We start from the raw sequence: 26,448 nt of genomic DNA, 5'->3' as shown, positions 1-26,448 counted from the left end.
CATGATATGATACCCCAAGCACTGTTGAGAGTGACCCTGAGCCGGTAGCCCAGAGTGTCAGTGAGTGTGGCCCCCTCCCCGCAAAAAAAGGATAATAATTATATGAAGCTGGATTCAATCCATAACTGTAAATTTCCACTAGCAATAATCTAGATTGATGAATATCAACAGATATAAATGAATCAACAAGGGACAGGAGTAATAGTAGAGCAGGTAGGGCTTTTGCCTTACATGAGTCGAACCTGGGTTCAATCCCCAGCATCCCATATAGTCCCCTGTGCACTGCCAGGAGTAATTCCTGAGTGCAGAGCCAAGAATAAGTCCTGAGCACCGTTGGGTGTGGATCAAAAAGATGAAAAATTAAAAAATTAAAAAATTAATCAACTATACAAGGCTGGAGAAAAAAGGAGAAAAGCCCGGCCAGCCCACTGAATCGTTTAGATTTCAGTTATGGCGGTTCATGTCTCTGTTCCCCATTCCCTTGTCTCTTGTATGGATATTTTAACAGAGTATGATAACTCTAGTATTTACAAATCCAATTTTCAATTATGTGGTTGTTTTATTATTATTATTATTATTTCACTTGGTTGTTTTTTTTTTGGCAGTGTCAGGGATTGAACCCAAAAGCTCACACATGCAAGGCATGTATTTTACCACTGTACCATATCCCAAACCCTGACAGTGCAGTTTTTTTACCATCAGTCAGCCTTTACATGGAATCTCAAATGGAGAATGACTGTTTCATCAATGCTGAAGGAAACACGCTGAATTGAAGATAGCCCCTCAATCTCCAACATGGTTATCAGTCTAAGTGACTTTCAAGAGCAGTTTCTTTTTTCCCCTATTTTATTTACTTTTGGATTTTAGGCCATACCTGGCCATGCTTAGGGGACCATATGTGGTGCCGGGGATCAAGGCAAGTGCTTCAACTCTGTATTATCTCTCCAGCCCTTCAAAAATCATTTCTCAATGAGTATCTCTGACGTTAGAACCTGACTCTACCAGGAGTAAGCCCTGAACTGAGTGTGGCCCAGAAACAAAACAAACAAACAAAAAAAAGGAAAATAGAATCTGATCCTCGTAAGAGGTGAAAAAGAATAGGTGCGGGCTTGGGAATGGCTGAAAGGGCTGAGAGCTTTGAATACACAGGCCTCAGACTCAAAGCCTTATACAATATGGTTCCCTGAGCACCACCAGGTAAATCCCATTAAAGTAAAAGAAGAGAAAAAGGGAAACAACGGAGAACACAGATACCGAAAACCTAGGGGAATGGCCTAAATAATCCCCGAGCACTTTCCTGGTGTGGTCCCAGATCAAACCAAACCAAAGACATTGTATAATTTCTCAGCTTCTCTCTGTAATCATAATAAGCAATCAGCCTATATGATTTCAAGTCCCCACATTCTCTATCAAAGCATATACGTACAAGCAAAATGAAAAATGCCTGCTAGCATACTTTATATAAAACTGACACTGGCAGATGTTTAGAAATTTGCATACTGATGGAATTAAGATCCAATCTAATATGATGTACATAAATGTAGTCCCTTTGTAAAATGACTTTGTAAAATATGCCAATTTTACCCCTCCACTTCAGTGGTATACATATCCAAAATGCTCCCAAAATGAAAATGTTCCATCTAAAGCATAGAGATTCTCATCTGGAGTGATAGCACAGCGGTAAGGCGTTTGCCTTGCACGCAGCCAACATGGCTGACCCGAGTTCGATTCCTCCGCCCCTCTCGGAGAGCCCGGCAAGCTACCGAGAGTATCTCGCCCGCACAGCAGAGCCTGGCAAGCTACTCGTGACGTATTCCATATGCCAAACACAGTAACAGTAACAACAAAGCATAAAGATTAGTGCACATGTTGAGGACTGGCAGTACATGTATACTAAAAACCATCACTTAAATTTCTTTATGAGAATTAAGAATTATGCAGTTATAATTTGACCCGAACATAATATTCCATATTTTAACATGATTTTGAAGCTTATTAAACATGATGTATCTTTGTTAATAATGAGCACCTAATAATTCTTCTTTAGGTGTGTGAGACTTAAAATCCCAGCAGTGGCCAGGGAGAGGGCTCAATGGGTTGAGTGCATGGTTTATATAAGGAAGGGTAAATAGTTGGCACCACATGGTCCCCCAAACACTGCCAGGAGTAACACCTGAGCACTGTTCCATGAGTTAGACATGAATAACAGAGGAATGGGCTACAAAAAAAGAGGTGGGGGTGCAATGTTGTTGCTGCACCAAAAATCAAATTCAGAGCCCTGTGCGTAGGACACACGCTCTGCTGCTGAGCAGCACCTGTAGTACTGGGTCTCTCCATTTACTGCATGCGTAGAGCTGACAGCTTTGGCTCCGCCACTGGGACAGCATCTGTCTTGTAAATCCAGACTCCCAAAATTGTGGTCCCAGGAACCACAAATAGCAGTGTCACATAGGCCTGCTATGACCCAGGGCACTGCTACCTGGGGTTCCTGGGGCCACAACAAAGTGTGTGATCTCTGCTGCCCTGCAACCAGGACTGTCAAGTGTGTATGAGCCACAACTAAATGTGGCTGGAAAGACTATAGTGGGTAAGGCACTTGCCTTGTATGAGGAAGACCTGGGTTTGATCCCCAGCAGTCTGTCTAGTCCCCAGAGCACCACCAAAAGTGATTCCTGAGTGCATAGCCAGGAGCAACCCCTGAGCACAGCTGGGTGTGGCTCCCAAACAAACCCAAAAAATTGATTTGGAGGGTCAGTGGCATAGCATATATAAACCTGTGATCCCCAATATCTCCACATATGATTCTAGGCGACTCCATAGCAATTTTAAAAATAGGATCACTGACACTGAAATGGCTGAGCTACCTTAAAGATCATACCTATCAGAAATTCAAACATTTATTCTAATCAAAAAAACAATTAGCACTGCACTCCTAGCTTGTGCTTGGATGTGTTTAGGTAACCTCAACAACTGCAGAATGTCAGCGGGAGGTGGAGGAGAATCGTGAGCCACCTGCAAGACTCTTGAGTCTCACATGATATATCTAAAGAGCAAGACACAGCCACATTCGGAAAAGGCAATAGCAAGAACTATTTTTAAGAGTTCTCAGAAAGAGTAATGGGGATTCCCAGAAGCTACATAATGGAGCCAATGTCTTTTCCACAACAGTGGTGGTTTCTAACTGAGAGGTCCATTTGAAATGACCTGTCGACAAAACAAAAAACCAAAAACCACATACATACAAGCTTAGGGTTCCCAGTGTAAAGATTTTTATTTGCAGGACACTTTTATTTTATGAAAGCTCCAGAAGTAATTCTGACATGTACTTTCAGTCTAGCAGCCTTGGCACCAGGCTGAGTATCATTTTCTTTTATCTCAAGCATCTCTGGTTGATTCACGATGAATGCGTGCATAAATACTTCCCTACAACTCTCTGCTTTTCACTAAGAATTTATTCAAGGGGGGGAGGATGTTGGATGGGCACCCTAGAGGTGTTAGGGCCAACAGGGTTATACCAAGCAATGTTCAGGAAACTGTGGTAACAGAAATCAAAACCAGTTTCAGGATATGCCAGCATACGCTCAGCCTTTTGCACTATCTCCACAGCCCTCACTAAGGTTTGATTCAACATCAAGGCGAATATCAGACAGATGAAGAAACTATTAACTAAGAAATACAACTTCTGGGGCTAGAGATACAGTGTGCCTGCCTTGCACGTGGCCTAGCTGTACATATAGTCAATCCTGGCACCCACCATATAGCCCCCTGAAGCCCACCAGGAGTGATTCCTGAATGCAGAGCCATAAGTAATCCCTATGCACCACTAGGTGTGGCCTAAAAACCAAAAAATAAATTAAAAATGAAAAAAGAAACATCATCTCAGAGCTGAGTTAACTGGGTATCAGTTTGTAAAAAAAAGTTGTTTTTACAATGAGGATAATTCATCACTGAATAAAAACAGGGGCCAAGGAAGATTTACTGACTAGACTAAGCACATGTAAGCACAATCTAGTATCTGTCACTAGGAATGGAATAGGTGGATTCAAATTTAAAAGGAAACTTTTTTTCCAGGCACAGTGCCAAATTGTACTTTCCCAATGAATGACAACATTGCAAGCTGAAAACTGACCGCTTTCAAATATCTAAGAATTGCCTCTTATAGTCAGCAACAAATTCACAAAAAAGAAGTATCTCAATCCTCATGCATTTCCTGGCTGTTAAGACTGTCTGAAGGAGTTATAATTATTTTTAAGGGCTCAAGTCTGCATACTTCAAGTATTACCAAAAGCAAAAACTTTCTAAAGTGGAAACTCACGTTTGGTCCTTAGAAAAAACAATTCCAAAAGCCCAAGTATATGACTGACTAAAGACAAAAAATGACTTTAATGGGAAAGAGTGAATAATCACAGCTCTTCGATATAATATCAGTCAAGATGTGTTTCCGCAAAACTCTCCCAAACTAATCAAGCAAGTAACAGAACCTCAAAACTCAATGGCCCCAAATGTCCTAACAAATCTCTCCTTCAGTCTTCCTGGAAACCACTAGGTTTGACCTCTTGACCCAGTAGGATTTAGAGGATTAACAATCATATGTTTATTATCTTGGTTTTGTTTGGGGGACACCAAGAATATCCAATGGTAGGATATCTCACCACACCACATGATGCTGGGCACTGATCCTGAAGTCCCATGCTGCCAGGAATTTTTTTTTCTTTTTTGGATCACACCCAGCGATGGTCAGGGGTTACTCCTGGCTCTGCACTCAGGAATTACTCACCAATTATGGTGCCTGGGGAACCATATGGGATGCCAGGGATTGAACCCAGGTCAGCTGTGTACAAGGCAAATGCCCTACCCACTGTACTATCGCTCTGGCCCCGCTTCCAGGAATTTATTACCGCTCACTGAACTGTCTCTGCCAACCTCAACCTTTCTTTGGTTTTTGGGCCACATGCAGCAGTGCTCAAGTGCTCAGGGACCATTCCTAGGTGGGGCTCAGGGGACCATACAGGGTACCAGGGATCAAACTGAGGCTGATGATGTGCAAGGCAAGTGCCTTACCCATTGTACAGTCTTTTCAGCTTCTGACGCAGCTTATTTTGCCAGGTTTCCTGACAGCAGAGCAGAGCTAGCAGACTCAAATTGTAGAGCTAAGGTCAGACTTGAGCTTGGCACATGTGGGGATTTGAACTCATGATCATATGCATGCAAGGCAGGTATTCGGAGTTGTTGCATTATTCTTCTGGGCATCCATGAATTTATTATTTTCCAAAACCTCTAGGGGCTAAATTCTTCAGAGTCTCTAAAGATATCCTCTCCTTAATTTCACAATCTTACTACTCAAAGATAATAACATTATGGCACCAGTAACACATAACACTTACTGAATGCTTATGATATGTTAAGCACTATGCTGAGAGCTTAATCTTTATCTCACTTAAGCCTCATAATAACCCTATGAGGTCATCACTTCCACATCAGAAATGAGAAAAGTGATGCTTAGAAAAAGTGAATTTTTTGCTCTTGAAGTTTCAAACCCTATGTATCCCTTTCAAATTTAGATGTCTATCAGTTTGTCTGCAAGGATAAAAAGATACCTATCAATCAGAGGGAAAGAATTATAAGTGGGTCACTTGCCTTGCACACAGCCAACCCAGCTTTGGTCCCCAGCATCCCATATGGTTCCCTGAATCCATGAAGACTGCAGAGCCAAGAGTAAGCCCCCGAGCAATGACAGGTTCGACCCCAAACCAAAGAAAAATATAATGTTATTATTTTTAACCTTTTGGGGGGCACTTTTGTTTTGGGGACACACACAGCACTCCGGGTTTACTCCCGGCTCTATGCTCAGCAATCACTCTTGGTGGTGCTGGAGGTTCTATATGGAGTACTGGGGTAACAAACCTGGGTCTACCCACTGAACTACTACTCCAGCTCTAGTTTTCACTTCTTAAGGCTTCTGATGAAGTTGATCTTCACTTTTCAAAGGTAAAGATATGAAACTTGATTGACAATCAGTACAAGTGCACAGTTAAAAACACAAAATGTTGAGCAGACTCAGAGTTAGAGTTTCTAATTTGGGAGTTTGGTGAAGCCCATATTCAAGTTTCTAACAAGTTCCTACATGTATGTGCTCTTTATAAAAGGTCAAAAAAAGCAACTACTCATGTACTCACCACAGAATATTTCCAACAGCAGAAACACTTAAAAAAACCCTTTTAGGCTGTGAGAATTGAAAGACTCCTTTATAAGGGTCCAGAGTGATATGATGGGGATAGGGCGCTTACGCTGCACCTAGCCAACCTGAGTTCAATCCCAGGCATCCCATAGGGACTGCTGAACATGCTGAGAGTGACTCCTGAGCACAGAGCCAGAAGTAACTAACCCCTGAACACCAACCGCCGGGTATGGCCCAAACCATCACCCAATCCCACCACTACCAAAAAAAGGGGAAAAAGATTCCTTTTTGTCCTTACTTCATAAAGCCTCCAATGTAACCTAACACATTAAGGCAATGGAAATTGAGAAAAAGGAAAATTCAGGACAGAATGACTGTGAACTCTGTTCAGGAACCCCCTCATCACCCACATTTTACTTCAACCAGCAAAGTATTTCCTTTATGTCAAGTCTCCTAAGCAAGATAAATGCCAAAAGGATAGAAAAAAACAACAACGTTTTTTAATGCTGGGGGAAAAAATTGGAAAAACCACTCTGTCCTATGAACAGAAAATCCCACAATGCTACAAATTCCTCCATTTCTCCATTGGTATACTATCCCTTCATCAGAAAGTTATTTCTCTTATGGGCTGGAGTGATAGTACAGCAGGAAGCACGCTTGCCTTGCATGAGGCCGACCCGGGTTTAATCCCCAGCATTCCATATGGTCCCCCAGCACCATCAGGATTAATTCCTGAGTGCAGAGCCAGGAGTAAATCCTGAGCATCGCTGGGTATGGCCCCCTAACAAAAACAAAACAAAACAAAACAAAACAAAGTTACTCACTTAGCCAAGACTGACCCAAAGTCTAAACTTTCCAAAGTATCTTAAAAAAAGATATTAGGGGCTAGAGCAATAGCACAGTGGGTAGGGTGTTTGCTTTGCACAAGGCCGAGCCAGGTTCGATTCCCAGCATCCCATATGGCCCCTGAGCACCGCCAGGAGTAATTCCTGAGTGCAAAGCCAGGAGTAACCCCTGAGAATCGCCGGGTGTGACCCAAAAAGCAAAAAAAAAAAAAAAAAAGGATTATATTAGGAGTTGGAGACATAGAGCAGTGGGTAAGACACTTGTCTTGTGCATGGCTAACCTGGGTTTGATTCCTCACACCGCATTGGTCCCTTGAGCTTGACAGGAGTGATCCCTGAACACAGAGCCAGCAGTAAGTCCTGAACACTGCTGGGTACAATTAAAAACAACAAAACAACAACAAAACAACAACAAAAATATATATGTCTATCTACCTTTTTATAACTGTCATCTAGGATGAACAACTTCTGGAGTTAGGATCTGTGTCAATCAGTCGCTGCTAAAGCAGTGACTTTAGTGTGTGTTCTTGTGTGTGTGTGTGTGTGTGTGTGTGTAAGGGAGGGATGCTTTCAACTATGACTAAACTGCACCAAGAGAAATATACTTTAAAATATTAATATGGTCTGGCACTATCCTGATGCTAATCCTTCCAGGCCCACCCCAAATGACACAACTGGGAAATTAGGGAAAAGCAATCTCCCTCCTGCTCTTCATTTTCAGAGCTCTTTCCCACTCTTCCTCTACAGCTTTGCCATGCACAGATTTTCTATACTCACACACAGAGATAGAACATGCACGCACATACAAATAACTCTCAGCAGGAACAGAAATCAAAACCTAACCCCATGGTGTTTAAGTGAGCAAGTCCAATTTTCTTCTTTGTAGCCCTTGACACATGCTGGCTGGAAGCCGTCTGGAGGTTTTTTTGCCTTGTTCCTGCACCAGAAGACGCTACACTGCAGGTCAGGAAATGATAAGGAAATGAACAGTGTTAATTTCCAAGGCCTCTGTGCACAGCCCTGTCAGCAGCTCTGGAGGCGGGTTACTGAAGCATGGCTTGAAGAGTGAAAACCACAGCCAGAGAGCTTGGGGCAGCAGGCAGTGGAAGGAAGCTCTCAGTTATGCAAGTCACTGCCACTTCCAGCTTGAAACCCTGTTGCCTCCCAGGATGAGCTCGGCCGGTAAAAGCTCTTGTACCCAAATGGCAAAAATACAAGTTCACACTGGCAGAGGAAGGAAGATTAGGGACCAGAACTTAGATTTCTCATGCACCCTGGGGTAAAAACAAAAACATTTAGCACTCTCTGTTCCGGCACACAGGGATTGCATGTACTGGCAAATCCACAGTAACAGCTACCCATCCAACAGACCCAATTCGACACCAGGGATGTGACCAAAAAAAGAAACTTAATTCAGATGAAATCTGAAATCCAACAGGCTGCTTTCAATAATCTTTGAAGCCAATTTTTGGTCTCCCTCTGAAACCTCACTATAAATATCAGGGCTTTAGAACACATTACCAGCATGAAAATTCCCCAACCCAGATATGGAACTTCGGAACAGAATGCTGAATGCCCAAAGTCTTAGCCAACACATTTATCTACTCATAATGAGATTCCAGTAAAAGTGGAATGTTTTTAGATTTCACTCCGTTTTTGCATACAGCAGACAGGCACATTTCAACTCAAGTTGTGTATTTGTAGGGGACAAGGGAGAACTGAAGAAGAGCTCAAGAGTTCCAGGGCCTCTCCCAGTGAAAATCTGGCCCAGCTGTGTGGATCTAAAGGTTTAATGCTCAGTCCAATAGCGGTGGGAATACAAGGTTATGTTCTGTGGTGCATGGAAACCACACAAGGGTGGGGATCAAAATCGAGACCTCTTGATGCAAGGCCTGTGCTCCAGCCCACTGAACATCTCCCTAGTCCATACTTTCCTTCTCCTTCGCGTGTCAAGTCAAGCACTGTTCTACATTAATTATGTCTTACATGGATTAACTACTTTAATCTCACAATTCTATCTAAAGTACTTTTGTTTCTCTCATTTTACAGATGAGAAAACAGAATAGTTAACCTGCTCAAGATCACTCAGTTAACAGGGGGCAAAATGAGATAAAAAGTTATACCTAATAGTTCATACTGAATTTAAATTTAGAATGTGGGTCTTTTTTTTTTTTTTGGATGGCCTAATCAGAACATCTTTTGCTCGAGCGGGCCCAGTAACGTCTCCATTGGAGACTTTGTTGTTACTGTGTCTGGCATATCGAATACTCTCGGTAGCTTGCCGGGCTCTCCGAGAGGGGCGGAGGAATCGAACTCGGGTCGGCCATGTTGGCCGCTTGTAAGGCGAACGCCCTACCGCTGTGCTATCGCTCCAGCCCTTTTAAAAGAAGGAAAAGGAAGTGTTAAAGGTGGCTCAGTAAAGTGGGGAGAAGGAGGGAGCCTCAATAAGAGTGCTTCTACCTCTCTGCTCATTCACCAGAGGAGCCAGTTCTTAGGGAAATGCCTGGCTTAGGCTTGGATCAGGAATAGTACCTGCATGCCACAGATGTTTACGTCCCACCACCCCCACAACAGCCATCAAGCTGTGCCTAGGGTACACTTGTTCTGCATGGCGTCAGGGTGAAATCTGCCACTCAATTTCTTGGGGAGCCGTGGACTCTGGCTAGAGGGGGGCGCTGCTCTTTGCAGCAAAGGAAAGACATTTCTAACCTCAGTACAGGCACTCTAGATATGTTGCCTTCCCTCACAGGAAAGAATCTCAGGAGGAGGCAAAAGAGTGAAGCAAGACTTGTTTTACTGATCAAAATTTACTTAGAATTAAGTGATGGGAGAGAAAGAGAAGAAATATATATTCTAGAGAGAATATGGGCTTCTCCAGGAAAGGAGAACACAGGCTTGAAAGAGCAAGCCCACGATGCTGATCTTTTAAGTCAAAAGTGGCTCCCAACTCATGCCTTATAAAGAAAACTCACGATGGTTAAGAAAAAAAAATGAAAAAAAAATTTGTTTGTTTGTTTTGGGACCACATTGCTATGTTGAGTTGCCCCCATGTGGTGCCAGGGATCAATCAGAGTCTGCCACATGCAAGACAAGTGTCTTAACCTCTGTACTATCCCTCCAGTTCATCAGCATTTAAAAGAATATAGTAATTTTCTAAAAGTCTTTTGGAAGTACAGACTTTTAGTACTCTATCCCTGTACCAGATCTAAAACGTTTCTCTTCTTCTTTTAATTTTTTTTTTTTTTTACGATCACTCCTGAAGGTGCTTGAGGGAAGATATACAACACCAGGACTGAAATAGGGTTGGCTACAAGAAAAGCAAGGGCTCAACCTCCTGCACAATCGTGCCCAAGAATTTACATTTTTGATAGGTGACAACTTGATTTTTATGGGTCACATTTTCAGTAACTCAGTTCTGGATGGCAGACAGTAAGCTTCTCTAAATGCAAGAACTATCTTCTTTATTCACCAGTGTATTCCCAGCACAAAGCATAATACCCGACATTTAAAATGCATTCAATATAACAAATGAATCAATGAAAAGGAATGATGGCATCCAACAGCATATCAGCATCTCTTTATAAAAGTTAACGGCCAAGCCAGAGAGTACAGCAGGTAAGGTGCTTGCCTTGCACTTGGCTGACCCAGGTTTGATCCTCAATACTGAATATGATTCCTTGAGCCCCTCCAGAAGTAATCCCTGAGCACCACCATGTGTCCCCTCAACACCCCCACCCCCACAAAACCCCCCTATGTCCAACATCTGGACAAGATTGTTCCTTAACTGTAATGGCCAAAATAACCATTGCCAAGACTAGCAAATGCCTCAACTATAATAAAAATTAAGCAGAAGGCAGTATTCCAGAAAACCCACACCTACCCACCCAACTCATGATCAAAGCTGCCAATTAAAAGTTAACTTTCCTGGGCTGAGTAGATGACAAGGGCTTCAGTGCATGCATGTAGGAGGTCCAGGGTGTAATCCCTGAAACCACAAGTTTCCCCAACCACCACCACCAGGAGCGAATTCTGAGCACAGAGGTGTTTAACAGCCCTTCTGAATACCACAATCAATATAAATAAATGGGATGTGCTCACTTTATAAATAGGAGGGCTGGAAAGATTGAGGGGAGAAGGCGCTTATCTTGCATGCAGCAGTTCAATCCCTAGCACTGCCAAGGGCAGTTCATAGCCGTCCCCCCATGCCCCAGTAGAGCAGGTTCACTGTCAACTGTAAATGGTCTTCCTTTATAAACATTATTTACCACCTTACCAAAGACACCTGGGCTGGAGTGATAGCACAGCGGGTAAGGCGTTTGCCTTGCACACAGCCAACATGGCTGACCCGAGTTCGATTCCTCCACCCCTCTCGGAGAGCCTGGCAAGCTACCGAGAGTATCTCGCCTGCACGGCAAAGCCTGGCAAGCTACTCGTGACGTATTCAATACGCCAAACACAGTAACAACAAAGTCTCACGATGGAGACATTACTGGGACCGCTCGAGAAAATCGATGAACAACGGGAGGACAGTGACAGTGTGACAGTGACCAAAGACACCTAAATTCAAAGAATCGTTGGGTGTCTACACAATTATAATCAGTATGAAAGACAAGTGAAAGTCAGAATACCTGGACACTTAAGAGACTATGATTCTAAAGTAGCCCTTAAAATGGGACTACAGCGAACCTCTCATAACAGTCTGCTCTGTTAAGAATCCCAGAGCAACAATATGCCCCAGGAATTGTTCCAGTGGCTGGTTTTCAAGACCTCGCTGGTCTCAGTTTCCTTCTCTATAAAGAAGTCTGGGGCAGAGAGATTATACAGGCCCCTGCCTTGCATGCAGCCAACATGGCTTGATCCCAGCACTGCAAATGGTTTGAGCACCACCAGGAGTGAGCACAGGGCCAGGACAAGCTTCTGAGCAACGCCAGGTATGATCTCAACCCCTTCCCCCCACACCCCTTAAAGGAAAGAAGTCTTAAAATAAGAAGCCTGAACAAGATCATCTTTCTCTGGACCCTCCTTGAATTACAACATCCAGATGGAAAACAGAGCTATAAAGAAAAAAATAAATTAAGCTCAGGCTCCATGGTAGTTAGAGCATTCTGTCTCACAGACCTATCAATTTTTTAATCTTTTGAAAGAAAAATGCCTAAGGGTTTTTGGCTGCAGGAAGCAAGGCTGACTGCTTCCCACCAATAGCTGAGGCTAAACAGCTTGCTCAGTGGAAGGTGTGAAAAGAGCAAGTCTCAGATCAGAAGGAACAGAGACATGACCTTGGTAAGACAAGGGGGCTGGAAGGCATCAAGTCAGACAGGAAAACAAAACCAGGGCAAATGGAGATGCTCCTAGGACACAGGCAGAATACACAAGCATGATGAGATGAGAAGGCGCAAGAGCTGCAAGGGCACTTTATCGTTCCCTCTGTACCCACTAGAAGAGCTTGGAAGAGTATGTGTAGATGTCAGGAGGCAAGGAGGGGACAGAGTTCCTGCCTGACATGATCAAAAGCAGCAGCAAAAGGAGATGAGAGCTTCCCTTCCAGGTCTTTTGGTTCCAGGTTTCTTTACATAATTAAAAAATCACGAAGATCATTTAAAATCACTCAATCATTTTAAACCTCTGATTTCAGGCCTGGCAGAGGTGTAACAACACACATCAACAAAGAAAAGAAAACATACGTCCGGGCCAGAGTACTAGTATAGTGAGCAGAGCACAGGGCCGACCCAGGTTCAATCCCCAGCATCCCATACAGTCCCCTGAGCAACGCCAGGAATGACTCCTGCGCGCTGAGCCAGGAGTAACCCCTGAGCATCACCAGGTGTGGCTCCAAAACAAAACAAAACAAAACAAAACAAAAAGCCCACACATCAGATCCCTGGCATAGAGATTAATTTCTTTCCTTGCCTGGCAGGGTGGCTAATCCAAGCATGAAGTCTGGGACAGTCACATAGGTGCCCTCACTCCTCCACTTAACCTCTGCTTGAGGCAGACAGGTGGGAGGGGCAGCAGCTAGCTTGTCACCAGTCCCAAAGTAGCCCAACAGGCATGAAGGCCACATCCCTTTGGGATGCAAATCCTGAGCTCTTTGAAAATGGAAAAAAGGAGGCACACCATTGGTGTGTCAAGAATCCCAGGTTCTTTTCCTAGTTAATGCCCTAACAGGCAGGAAGAATTTGGGAAAAGTCCCAATATAAAACCAATTGGTTGTTTTGAGGTCACACACCTGGTTGTGCTCAGAATCACTCCAGGTGGGGCTTGGGGAATCTAATCAGGACCAAATGTGTAAAAGGCACGTGCCTTACCCCTGTACCACCTCTGTGGCCCCTATAAAAGCATCTTAGCAAGGGTATTAAGTCCCCCTGTGAAATCCACCCACATCTCAATTTGAGGTTATGTTCCTCAGCTTTTACCCCTCTGGAGAAGCGTGCTCTGTGTGGAATGAGTCCCCCAAATACTTCCCTAAGCTATTTTACTTTGTTGTTTTGTCTCCTCCTAAATTTCTTTTCTGTGAGGGAAAACCTGGGTAGAGGTTAGGGCTCACTTCCCTTTTTCTGCAAAAGAACTCCTTGCTCTAGCCTGAGCCCACAGCTCCCCAAGAAATGCATGGTGGGGACCTGTTCCCTCACTACACAGATCAAGTGGGTTTAAGGCAAAGCCAGACAATAATCCTAACCCCTGCCAGGTATTTCATGGGGTGACCAAGGTAGAGTGCATTCTTCTTCTTTTCCTTCCATGTGGGTGAGAGAGTATGTCAGGAATCACTCCTGGCTCTGCCCAGGGACCCCTATGTGGTGCCAGGAAGCGAAAGTGGGTCCAGCGCATGCAAGGCAAGTATAACTTCTCCAGCCCTGCAACACACTTTTCTTGAGGCTACCTCCCCCACATCCCACTCCAACCATATCATCTGCAACAGAACTGGCCTGAGAGCCAGGAATCAGGTGACCAGTACCATTAGTCGTGGGCTTTATTTGGGGTGGGGTGGGGTGGGGGGTGTCACTTTTCCCACCTGCAGCACTATTAATCAAAGCAAAGGCAAGGGTACAAGCAAGTGACAGAGGCTCTGATGTTTATTCTGTAGTTTATTCTGCAACGTTCTCTCCATTTCTCCAGCTGGCAGGACGCATCAGGTAGGAATCCTCAGCAACAATATGGAACCAGAGCAGCAACACTGGAGCCCCATTAAAGACATGTGCCTGGCTGGCAGAAACTTCCTCCAGTTTCAAATACCTATCTTAGTGAAGGGGATTCTGAGGTAAAAGACTCTGAAAAGTCAACGTCTCCCTACAGCAAGCAGTAGAATAGGACAATTATATCCTTAGTTATTTTATTCTTAAGAGGGATGGCAAGAACTCTAACCAAGAATCTTTCCAAGTTCTGAGTCTTCCTGCATTAAGAAGTTCCTAATTCAGGGTCAGAGTGATGATACAGCAGATAGGGCATTTCATGGCAGATCTAGATTCGATCCCCTAAGCTCAAAAGGAGTGATTCCCGAGTGCAGAAGCAGGAGTAAGACCTGAACACTATTAGGTGTGCCCCCAAACAAGCAAAATAAACAACAAAAGGCAAGTTCCTAGTCCAGAATATATAATTCCTAGGGGTCTAGAGTGTGACTCAGTGGTAAATCACTTGACTTACATGTGTGAGTCCATAGGTTAGGTTCTCAGCATGGCAAAAATAAATACAATAAAAGTATGTGATTCCTGCACTATAATTGTAACATGTTTTGCTATTTGGGTTCTGCTACTTGTCCCATATGGAAGAAACATTCCAAACCAATTAAATTATATCAAGACCTTAACATGGAATAACTTAAATGGTGTTTTCAAAACAACTTATAGCTCTCATACTAATCATCAAACACTGACCAAACACCAAATACTTCCCACCTTTGCTCATTTTTCTTAAAAGCTGCTTCTTCACACTATCCCTATCCTTTCACCCAAACTCCTTTCCTATCTCCATGCTAGAAATCTCTCCTTGCATAGTGTTTTCATTTCTTAAAAGCGCACAAACAGGTTCACTCAGGGCACCCCCCGGAGGCGGGGTGGGTGAGACCCCTCGCAGCCCTGGAAAACTTCCATAACTCAACTGCCACACTCACAGCTGCTCTCCACACCCTCAGGGCCAAGCCTCACCCACAAGTGCATCTATTCCTGGACTACACGGCTGCATTTGCAGCCGCGCAATACTTCAAACCAAATACTCTACCCATATTCCAGGATTACTGCACCACAAATGACAGGATTCAAAATAGGAGGCAACCAATCTTAGAGGGAAATATACATTTTTTAAACAGATATATAAAGGTAAAGGTAAAGGTAAAGGCCCTCCCGTTGATCGTCGATTTGCTCGAGCGGGCCCAGTAACGTCTCCATTGGAGACTTTGTTGTTACTGTGTCTGGCATATCGAATACTCTCGGTAGCTTGCCGGGCTCTCCGAGAGGGGCGGAGGAATCGAACTCGGGTCGGCCATGTTGGCCGCATGTAAGGCGAACGCACTACCGCTGTGCTATATATATATATAACACACAAGGCTCAACCTTTAACATGTTAATGATCTCTTATAGAAGGGCTTAGTGGCCATGAGTGAAATATAACAATCCTCACACTCCTTCCTCTAAGGATACTTTTTTCTAGCATTCTCAGCAGATTTTCATAACAAACAATACAGAATATATTATTTCAGTTCTGCTTTGGGGCAGGATTGGGGATTGGGATGGAAACATCTGAAATATGGTGGTGGGAAGGTACAACTGTGGTGGGATTGATGTTTGAATATTAAATGTAATCAAATATTGTGAACTAAACACACACACACAAACATTTAAATTAATTTCAATGGAAAAAGGTTTGTGGAGAGGCACCCCTAGAACAAACTGTTTCAAAAAAAGGTTGGGGAACAAACTGTTCCAAAAAGGTTGTGGGAAAAATAAAAGGCATTAAGGAAGGTTTTTTGTTAATAGTAACATCAAACTACACAGCAAATTTTCTGCTCCTAAACATTCTTTTATGTGGCCAACCTGAGTTTGATAACTAGCACACATATGTTTCCCTCAGCCCCCACCAGAAGTGATCCCTGAGCGCAGAGCCAAGAGTAAGCCTGAACATCGCTGGGTGTGGGCCAAAAAACCTAAAAATACCTTTGTGAATAGTGCTGAATAGTGCTGTGGTTGAGTGCCTGCCTTGTAAGTATATGGTCAAGCGTTCAACCCCCTGGCGTCACACATGCACACAGCACAATCCCGAGACCTCTGTTGTTAAGCCTAGCAGCTTGATTATCTGTGATCTCTGGTGTCTAAAGAGATTTCCAACCACAGTCAGGTGTAGGCAAGCACCACAAAAAGGAATGTGAACCCTGGCAAGCATCACAATTAGCAGTGCCAACCCTGGCCAAACACCAGAACTTGATGAGAGGCCCTGGGGAGAACTGCAGGGAGTACCGTCAGGCACATGGGCGTCACTGCAGCAACCACAATTAGAACAACAATGACAATGGGAGAGGGGCGGGGAAACAAGTTTTCTTAAAAAGTTAAAAGAATTAAAAATAAAAATCCTTCCCAGGAGCCTGGGGAGAACTTGACTGCAGAGCTTCAGCTTACCGGTATGAAGCTGCGGGTTCTACACAAGCATCACACTCACATACAGGGGGCCATCCTCACCACACTGCTCTCGGTGACCCCAGCACCATAAGTGTGATCTTCAATGCACAGCAACCCAGAGTGCAACCTCCAGTGCATGTTAATATCCTATATGCACCACAACCCAGTGTGTAAGAAACCAGGGGATCAGAACAGCTATACAGGGAAGGGAGCAGACAACGTCCCAGTAATGCTTTCTTCCCCAAACAGAAGTATATTCTCTACCCATTTCTGTCCTGTTCAACTGCCCTGTCTCAGTCTCCTTGAGACACAAGGTTTACAGCTATAATATGCTGGAGCATTGGCACCACAGTGCTTCCTTAGCTAAATGCACTGTATCCTTCCATTCAGTGATAATCTAAGGACGGTCACCCACCAGTCCCTGGACATGTAAGAGAACATGGGTTCCATTTGTTTCTCTTTTGGGAATTACCATGGCTAATTAAGACAAATCCAAGATGAGGTTAAGCATCATTAATCCTTTCACCCACAGATTTCCACTGGGTTTAGGAGATTGCAACATGAATCAAGAATCCTAAACAGGAAAACAAAGGTCACTCTCAGAAGTGGCCACTTCTGCACAGGAAGAACAATAATTATCAACATGAATTTATGTTAAGAATTTCCTGAAGCTAGGTGTAGGGAATGGTGTTAATGGACCTGAACAGAAGCAAGACTCTCCCACTCCCAGACCTCTTTGAAACAATGTTATCCATTTGCACCAAGGAGAAAATGGCCAACCCCAGACAGCACCAGATGAGCTAAACCAGTAGGCAGCTGGAATTCCACTCTGCTGAGGTGGACTAAGGCATCTGCACTTGCACACAGGCAGTCTCAAGGGCAGCTGCCAGCAGTAAAAGGGAATGAACTCATGTAATTAGTGTAAGAAAATTCAAAGCCCTGTTACCAGAGGCACCCAGATGTTGCTAATATCCCCAAATGTGCCAGAGGCTAAGATCAAAATACCAATAGTAAAGAAATAACTGGTAGAAACCAGCCCCTATGCGATCAATGAGAGGGCATCACCATGCAGACGCACACATGCAGCCTTCCTATTTATTAACACGTACACAGGGAGATAGGTATTCCCTGTTGCAGCTGATGTAATTACAGGGAAATCAATTTATGGGGCATCTGCTGGGATCAGCTCAAAGCACAAGGTGTGCAGAACGAGGAGCAGAAAATCAAGAGCCAAGGAACAACTCATTACCAGGTGAGCTGCCTGGCAGGAAACTGGAAGCTGCCAAAGGCTGAGCTGACCCCAGACTCATGCCCATGTAATGTTAGCCCTGCATACTCCATTTTCTGGACTAAACTCTTCTTCCCAGAGGAGGAAGTCCCCTCTACAGAGGGGCTGAGGCACAGTCCTAGGAGGAGCAGAAGGTGAGGCTGTCATTACACTGCGTGGCAGCTATGAAACCAGTCCCAGACCTTGATTCCCAGTTGTCAAGGGAGATACCTCCCAACAGCCACCCCGTTAGAGGTCAATGAATCTTTGACAATGAAGCTTTCACAGCTGCAATACTAGCTCCCAAGTGCTGACTAATGAAAGAATCCGTGGTAGAGCGAGCACCTTTTGTGACTTTATCTCTCGCAAACGATAACCTTTGTTTTTCAGTAGTCACCAGCAGAACACTTGGTGGGTACCATGCCATGAAAAATTTTAACTCTTTTCCCTTTGAGACTTAACAGCATTATCATTCTCCGGAGAACAGCATTCAAGCTAAAGCTGAGTATTATAGAATTTATCAATGACTTTCAGTACAAAATGTCAGTCAGGTTGAGAACCACCACATCAAGGTTTGAGGGACTAAGTGGGTGAAGTGGAACTGGATAAGGTGGGAGGTTCTCCACTCAACCCATGGAAAACAGAATTGAACAAGTAACTGCTCCCAACAATATTCTGTTGTAAAATGTCCAGCCTGTTAATGAGTAGGAATTCCCTAATTTGGAAGAAAACCACATCCTCATTACCAGCTGCTCTCACCTTGGAATTTGGTCAGTACCCACACGCTAATTAATAATCTTCCCACAAAGTACACAGAGCATTTGGCAGTCAGTCCCAGCAGATCCGACTGTCAGCAGGCAGCCAGAGCAGGCCACCTCTTACCTTTTCAGACTTGACTTTCTTTAGCAGGCGACACTCATTCTCCCCTTCCTCAGGCTCCGGCTTAGTTCCCAAAGGGTTGAGTGCGGCCCCAGGCTCAAGAGCTATACTCCCGAGAGGCTCCACAGCTCCCGTGTCCACCCCGGTACTTCCGTCATACTGCCCACCCCGTCCTCCCAGGGGCACTGGCTGGAGGACCCCAGGATCCTTTTCTGTGCAAGTTCCCACTCCTTCGCTTCTCTCCTTCTTGCTCTTAGATGAGCTGTTCTCCTTCTCCTTTTTGGAGCCAGCTACACTGCGGGATGCCTTAGCCACCTTCTCTGAGCCCTTGGGAGCAATAGCAGCAACCAGGCTTCCTGCATTGGCACCGTCTCCCGAGCGTCCCTGCACCTCTTTCTTGCTAGCTGCTCCCTCACTGGGCGTGAACAGGGAAGTCCCCAGAGTGGGCTTGCTAGTGTCCTTGCCACTCTTACTCCTTTTGGATTTGGATTTGCCTTCCTTCCCTTGAGGACCTGGCACTGGGGTCACAAACTTGATGTTGTCGGGTAGTGTGGCCACGGCATTGGGAGCCGGGATCCCCACCTCCTTTGAGCCTGACATTTCCAGTTTCTGTTGGTCCTTCTCCAGATCGGCGTCCAGGTCAATGATGAGGTTCCCTACTCCAATGTCCCATTCATCCCCACTGTCGTATGTCTCAACCGGGTTCGCATCCACTCCTTTCCCTCCGGAGGCTCCACTGCTCAAGGACATCTTAGAGTCAACGTCCCACCTCAAGATTCAAGGCTCTTCCTTGCCCCCAGCTTTCCTATTTTCAGCTTCAGCTATGTGCTCAGACCTGCCACAGTGGTCAGTACATGCCCAGTGGACCACATCATTGCTGGAAAAAGAAAATGCAAAAAGCTGTTAAAGAAACAACACAGGCAAGGAGACAGCCTGAAATAAACTCCCACATGAAACAGTCTCTTCCTTAGGCAGCTAGCACATCACAAAAGACAAGATAAATTGGCTCGACTGTATTTCTAACTCAGTCATACTGGACCTAAGGAAAAGTGAATTCCCACTCCATGTCCCTAGGGGAAAGAACACAATTTCCAATCACCCAGAGATTCTGTGGCAAGCCTTAACCAGGAAGCCTCTAGAGTTAGTTCCCCATTCCCGAGAGACTCATGTCTATTGCCACTGCCAGTTGGTAACTCTCCCTCAGTACACACCCTGGCATATCACAGATTCAAACTCTAGAACAATTTTACTTGCACCCCCGTTTCTCCTGGTTTCTTCCTGAACTCAGAGCATGGTCTACGGAAAGCATGAAAAGCCATCCACTAACAAGCCTGACCCAACCGAAAATCATATAGATTTGGTGTCATCTCTACTTAGGGATTGGGGGATGGAGGAAGGAGTCTTATTGTGTATAACAGGAAAAAAAAAACAAAAATAAACAAGAACTGGGAAAATTGCAACTTCAGCATAGAGATAAATTTTTAAAAAGAAATAACCCTCAGAGGAACTCAAAGTCAGCTTAGAGAAGAAAATGAGTTTTATTAAACTCTAGGATTCAAAGTATGAAAAAATAAATGGAATTCAAGTGAGGTCTTTTAAGAAGACACAGAAAAAGAGAAAAAAAAATCAATAAATGAACAGTATAAAACCACTACCAGAGAGGCTGGAATGATGTACAGCAGGTAAGGCTTTGCACATGGCCAACCCATGTTCGATCCCCAGCATCCCATATGGTCCCCATACCACCGCTAAGAATAATTCCTGAGTACAGAGTCAAGAGTAACCCCTGAGCATTACCAGGTGTCACGGTGTCATACCCCCCTACACACACACACACACACACTACTGCCAGAATGTGGGATCATTTTTTTATATTCATATGTAAGGTTGATGGCAATTTATCACTAAAGATCAGGGTCTCAAGTTGTCTGAATGAAAGGGAGGTGACAGGAAAGATAATTTCTTCCTCTCTGGTCTCCTGATTCATGAGACTATACCATCTAGAAAACCTGTCATACAACACAAACCTGGCAAGGGCCCATAACCTTTCTATCCATTTAAATGTAATCCTCAAAAGAAAGGAGAAAAAGAAAATTAGTGGCGGTGCAATGAATCTTACAAGTGGACTTTTACAAATAGAACAAAGACAAAAAATAATTTCTGACACTCAAAACTGTGTCTCTTTCAAAGAACCAAGATACAGAATAAAAGAGGTTGTCATCCAAGGACAGCAAAGATGTATCAAGTGAATGACAACCACCAATGGGGATTTCAGTAAGAACTGACCTATGGTCTGGAGCAGGCCCAAGTATGTCAGTAGATTTAGCTGTAGCTATGAGAAAACACATCCTCATTCAAATTAGAGCTAATGCCAACAGCAACCACATACTGATGCCATAAGGACTACAGAGCTCTTACTTCATAGGGATGAACGGATGAACAGAGAGTGTGTGAGGCATAATGTAGGAGCTATGAAAAATGCTCATGGCTAGAGAGAGCACAGAGGTTAATTAAGGCACTTGACCCTGGTTTGAATTCCCAGCACCACGTGGTCCCCTGAATACCACCAGGGGTCACTCCTGAGCAATACTGGACTAGACACCCCTCACCCCAGGGTAAAAAGAAAAAAAACGCTACTCATTACTCATGAGGTAAAGGAAACAATCCCTGAAGAGTTAGAGAAATGATTCCGTTGGAAAGAACCTAGGATTCTAAGGGGAAAAAAATAATAAAATGTTTAAAATTCTCAATACTGCACAAGAAGACTGGTTTTCATGAACTAGTATAGTATAAATGAGCTCACTATTTTTTTAAAAAATTGCCTGCTGGGGGTCTGGAGCGATAGCACAGCAGGTAGGGCATTTGCCTTGCACACGACCAACCCGGGTTCAATTCCCAGCATCCCATATGGTCTCCTGAGCACCGCCAGGAGTGATTCCTGAGTGCAGAGCCAGGAGTAATCTCTGCATTGCCGGGTGTGATCCAAAATACAAAAAACAAAAAAATGCCTGCTATGTGATAGGCACTATACTACATGCTGGAAATAAGCAGTGAATAAGACAGTAAATACGACAGAGGAACCTAGTACTGAAAATAGTATTATTGTGTGTATGAATGGGGCGAGAGGAGACTCACCCAAAACTTTTACTTTGGGACCACACCCATCAAAGCTCAGGGCCTGCTCCTGGCTCTACACTCAGGAATTATTCTGTGGTGCTTGGGGAATCATGGGGTGCTGAGGATGGAACCCAGGTCAGCTGTGTACAAGGAAAGCACCCTAACTGCTGTCATATGTCTCTAGCCCCTTTTTCTTTAAAGAGTTAACAAAACAGAAACTCTGGAGGTGGACACAGGAAATATTTCAGTAGAAAGAGATCTCAGTAAGTTGATGGTGGGGAGCGTGGGCAGAAAGATATAGTACAGGAGTTAAGGCACATGCTTTGCAAGCAGGCTACACGGGTTTGATCCTTGGTACCACCTGGTCCTCAAGAATCTGTGGGTGCAGGGGCCAGAGAGACAGTACAGTGGGTAGGGCACTTGCCTTGTATGCCACTGATCTGAGTTCAATCTATCACACACACGTGGTCCCCAGAGCCCATCAGGAGTGATCCCAGTGCAGAGTCAAAATTAAGCCCTAAGCCAGGTGTGCCCTCCCCCACTCCGAAAAACAAAACAGACTCTGTGCAGCTCAAGAGGCCCCAGCACTGCTGAGTGTTACCCTGAAGATCCTGCATTAAATTTCAGGCTGTGTTGAGTGAACAATCAGGTTTGAGGCTCTTCATGTTCCTAGAATGAACAGACGCCATTGGGCTACACTACTAGCACATGACAGGGACGAATGGAGATGTTACTCGCACCTGCAAATCGATGAGTAATGGGAAATCAAGTGATCAAGTGATCAAGTTGAGGATATTAGGAGGGCGTTCAACAAAGCACTTCCTGAAACACCACTCCCAACTGAATAACAAGAGGGGGTCAGAGACAAAGTTGTGGATAAGCCCATGATGTGGATGCAGAAGACCTGGGGTTAGATCTTCAACACCACCAGGCGTAACCCCAGAACACTGAACCAGGAGGAACCCCTGAAGAACACCAGTTATGGCCCAAAATAAAAACAAAAAGAAGATGAAGTTTATAATAGGCTGGAATGGTAATACAGAAGCCTTAGTTTCTAAGATAGAAACCTTATCTAAAAAAAAAAAACCTACAAGATTTCTTAGGACAAAAGAATTGTCATTGGAAAGAAAAAAAGATGCGAGAAACTAAAAATTAATTAAAATTTACACAGACATCAGAAAAACAGAGAAGTGACATGGGGAAATGAGTCATTAAACACAAGAATCAGTCACAAGAAAACCTGAGATATTTTTCCAGGATGCAGATGAAAAAGCACAAAGAAACAAGGAAAACTGAGAGATTAAAGCATTTAATAAAACTGAAAGGAAAAGCTGAAAAGCCTACATCAGTGGGGGGTGGGGCGGGGAAGGTTTCCAATAAAGAGATAATGAACACCATCATCAGCTGAAAAAGATCTTTTATGTGGATTACAAAAGTTGACTTTTTTTTAATTCAGTGAAATCAATTTAAAAAGTCAAATCTGCGGGCCAAGTGGCTGCAGTGTCTGGCCACATCACTGGTTCAAGTCCTGGCACCGTATGATCCCCCGAATATGGCCAGAGATCACTCCTGAGCACAGAACCAGGAATTGCACCTGACACTGTTGGATATGGTAGAAAGACCAAAAATAAAAGGTCAACCTGAACACATTACTGCAAAAATTTTAAGTACTCAAGACAAAAATTAGGGTAATTTCAGACTACTCTGAATACTAAATGTTACAAGAGAATAAAGAACGTACAGGATTTTATTTTATTTAAAAATTAAAAATTGGGGGATGGGGTTGGGGGTGGGAGGACCACCAGGTTCATTGGTGGTGGAGAATGGACACTGGTGAAGGGATGGGTACTCGATCATTGTATAACTGAAACTCAAGCACAAAAGTTTGTATGTCTACAACTGTACCTCATGGTATTTCACTAATAAAAATAAAATTAAATAAAAATTAAAAATTGGCAGGGGAGGGGCTGGAGAGATAGCACAGCGGGTAGGGTGTTTGCCTTGCACGCGGCCGACCCGGGTTTGATTCCCAGCATCCCATATGGCCCCCTGAGCACCCGCCAGGAGTAACTCCTGAGTGCAGAGCCAGGAGTAACCCCTGTGCATTGCCGGGTGTGACCCAAAAAAGCAAAAAAAAAAAAAAAAAAAAAAAAAAGGCAGGGGACAGGGGGTTGTGTTTGGGCCACACCACCTGCAGTGTTCAGCTACTCCTGTCTCTATGCTCAGGGACCCAAGTGAAGCCAAGATTTATGAAAGATTTCATTTGAGTTTGTTTTTTTTGGGGGGATGAGGAAGGGGTGTTGGATCCAGCAGTGTTGGGAGGGGGTTACTTCCAGTGCTCAAGAGTAATCCCTGAGCATTGCTAGATGAAGCCAAAAAAACAGCAACAAAAAAGTTTTACTATATAATAGCACACACATCATATTTAAAACTGACACAAGACTGGAGAGACAGTACAGTGGTTAGGACACTGTCCTTATCCAGGGCTAACCTGGGGATAGGCAGGAGTCATCCTTGAGAACAAAGGCAGGATAAGCCCAGAGCGCCACTTGGGTGTGTTCCCCAAACAAAACAAAAAGAGCAAGAAGTCATTTCCTAACAGAAAGGGTCTAAGAAACTGCTCGAGGCCAGAGAATTCAGAAATTCAGCTCTCCTAAACCAACAGGCTTCCTAGGAACTGTGGTGGTATATTTCCAACAATACACTATGAAACTGCCAAGGACTCATCAGACTGGCTGCAGCAGCCAAACCACTTCTCATCGGCTCCCTACAGTATCCCTAGCTTTATATAGCTAATAATCAAATTTCTGGCAGAACATTGCAGAGATATTTAACCCCAGGAGGGAGGGAGGGTAAGTAACATGCTAGCTCGTAATGAAAAGCAGTGACCGCCTGCTTCCACAGCAGAGGAAGTGCAGAATCAGGAGAACCAATAGCCTACAGAAACCACAAAGCACTTGGAACTTCAAGATGTAGCATTTCCCCTCTTCTTTCATCCTCTAGCTGTACTCACTTCCTTACTCCTCAGCTCTGGAAATACCTGGCTCTGCCATTTGTGCTATACTACACCCGGTCACCAAGGAACCTTTCTCTGTGTGAATTCCGCTAAGGAACTGGAAAAAAACTCATGACAATCACTCCCCATTTCCTATATCTATAACAATAGAAAACTGAATTCCAGTTCTCTCAGAGTCTCAGGTCCAACACTGGTTTTAGCTTTGTGGACATAGCACAGGCAACTCACAGCTTTCTTTAGATCACAGCACTCCCTTATCTCAAGAATGAGCATCTCTTCCAGAAAACTAAGACTGGAGTCTTCATGTGAGGTCTCTGTCCCTGCCCAGAGGACATGAGCAGCAACATTTAACCCTATTTCTATCCAAATAAATAAGGACTGTCCTCTTTCTGCCAGAATTATTCCTCTTAAGAGAGCTCAAAGTGGTTGCTTTAATTCCAACTAGCCACAGATAATCCATTCTAAGTAGCAAGCTGTCCAATGCGCTTCCACTGTAAATCCATCTGCCCTCCCCTCATGCGCTTTGGATCAATCTTTGCAATGCTCTAGAGTGAATGCAGGGTCTCACACATGCAAGGCTGAATCAATCTTAATAGGCTCTACCTCACAGTTGTGAGCATGTAAAATCTGCTTTAGACCAGACAGGTCACAGACATTCAGACATGAAAGTGATATGCCTGGCTAGGTTGATCCTTTCAGAAGTTATATTGGCAAACAAAGAGGGGAGAGGGGGAAGTTATACTAAATTTTGTGTTGTGGGAGGTAGACTGGCTCACTGAACTTAGAATCCAAATAGATGATTTCTGAATTCACATTTCTGGTGACTCTAGCCAGATCTCAAGTCAAATAGCATCAAGAAGTCTTGGGGCTAGAGAGATAGTACAGCAGACAGGGTGCTTGTCTTTCATGCCACCAACTCAGCTCTGATCCCTGCCACCGCACAGGGTCCCCCTGGAACCTACTGGGAGTGATTCCTGAAAATAGCCAGGTATGGGCGCCCAGATACCTCTGCACTACAATGACCAAGATAAACAAATATTGCTTCAAAAATCTACAGAATCAAGGCACAACACTCAAGGATCATGGTTTTAAAAACCTGGACTATCTCTTTTATCCTTGTTTACCCCCAACCCCTATTCTTCAGATGTTATGAGCTTCTCAGGAACTGATGGATGGCCCAAGGAACTATCAAATAAAACAACAAAGTTGATAAATTTGAACAACATTATCCCATTTTCCCTGATTTTTAGACTACCCACAAATCACTTCATTCCTACTTTTAGGTGAGGCTAGAACATGTAAACAATACTAATTGACTCACCTCACTTTAAAACAGGCATTATCCCTCTCTAGCTCCACATTACCGAGAAGCTCACTCTTCAATTCAATTTCCATCTAGGACTCTAACAAAAAACAATCAGCTTTCCTGTGTTTCTCCCTTCTTACGATTACTGTAACATAGGAATGGTATATTCTCAAGTACCACACTCTCAAATCGACAGTGAGGATCAGATAAAAATTAACAGTGCCAACTTGAGAAGACA

At 44.0% G+C, this 26,448-nt stretch overlaps 1 protein-coding gene across 2 annotated transcripts in view; it reads right to left on the bottom strand.

Moving 5' to 3' along the window:
- The window catches only part of ZNF609 (zinc finger protein 609), a 171,004-nt gene that overhangs the window by 123,657 nt on the left and 20,899 nt on the right, over positions 1 to 26,448 (bottom strand). The window contains exon 2 of one of the 2 annotated variants that reach the window (XM_056128097.1): positions 18,775 to 19,648. The exons of the other annotated variant lie outside the window; for it this stretch is intronic. Coding sequence (XP_055984072.1) covers positions 18,775 to 19,521 — 747 coding nt within the window. The 5' untranslated portion in view covers positions 19,522 to 19,648. The remainder of the gene's footprint in view (positions 1 to 18,774; positions 19,649 to 26,448) is intronic. 2 annotated transcript variants of the gene reach the window in all.

The sequence above is a fragment of the Sorex fumeus genome, unplaced genomic scaffold, assembly GCF_029834395.1.
Source record: "Sorex fumeus unplaced genomic scaffold, SorFum_2.1 ptg000063l, whole genome shotgun sequence".
In the NCBI taxonomy this organism is placed as follows: domain Eukaryota; kingdom Metazoa; phylum Chordata; class Mammalia; order Eulipotyphla; family Soricidae; genus Sorex; species Sorex fumeus.
The sequence above is the reverse complement of the archived record's forward strand: the minus strand, read 5'-3'. Positions and strand labels throughout refer to the sequence as shown.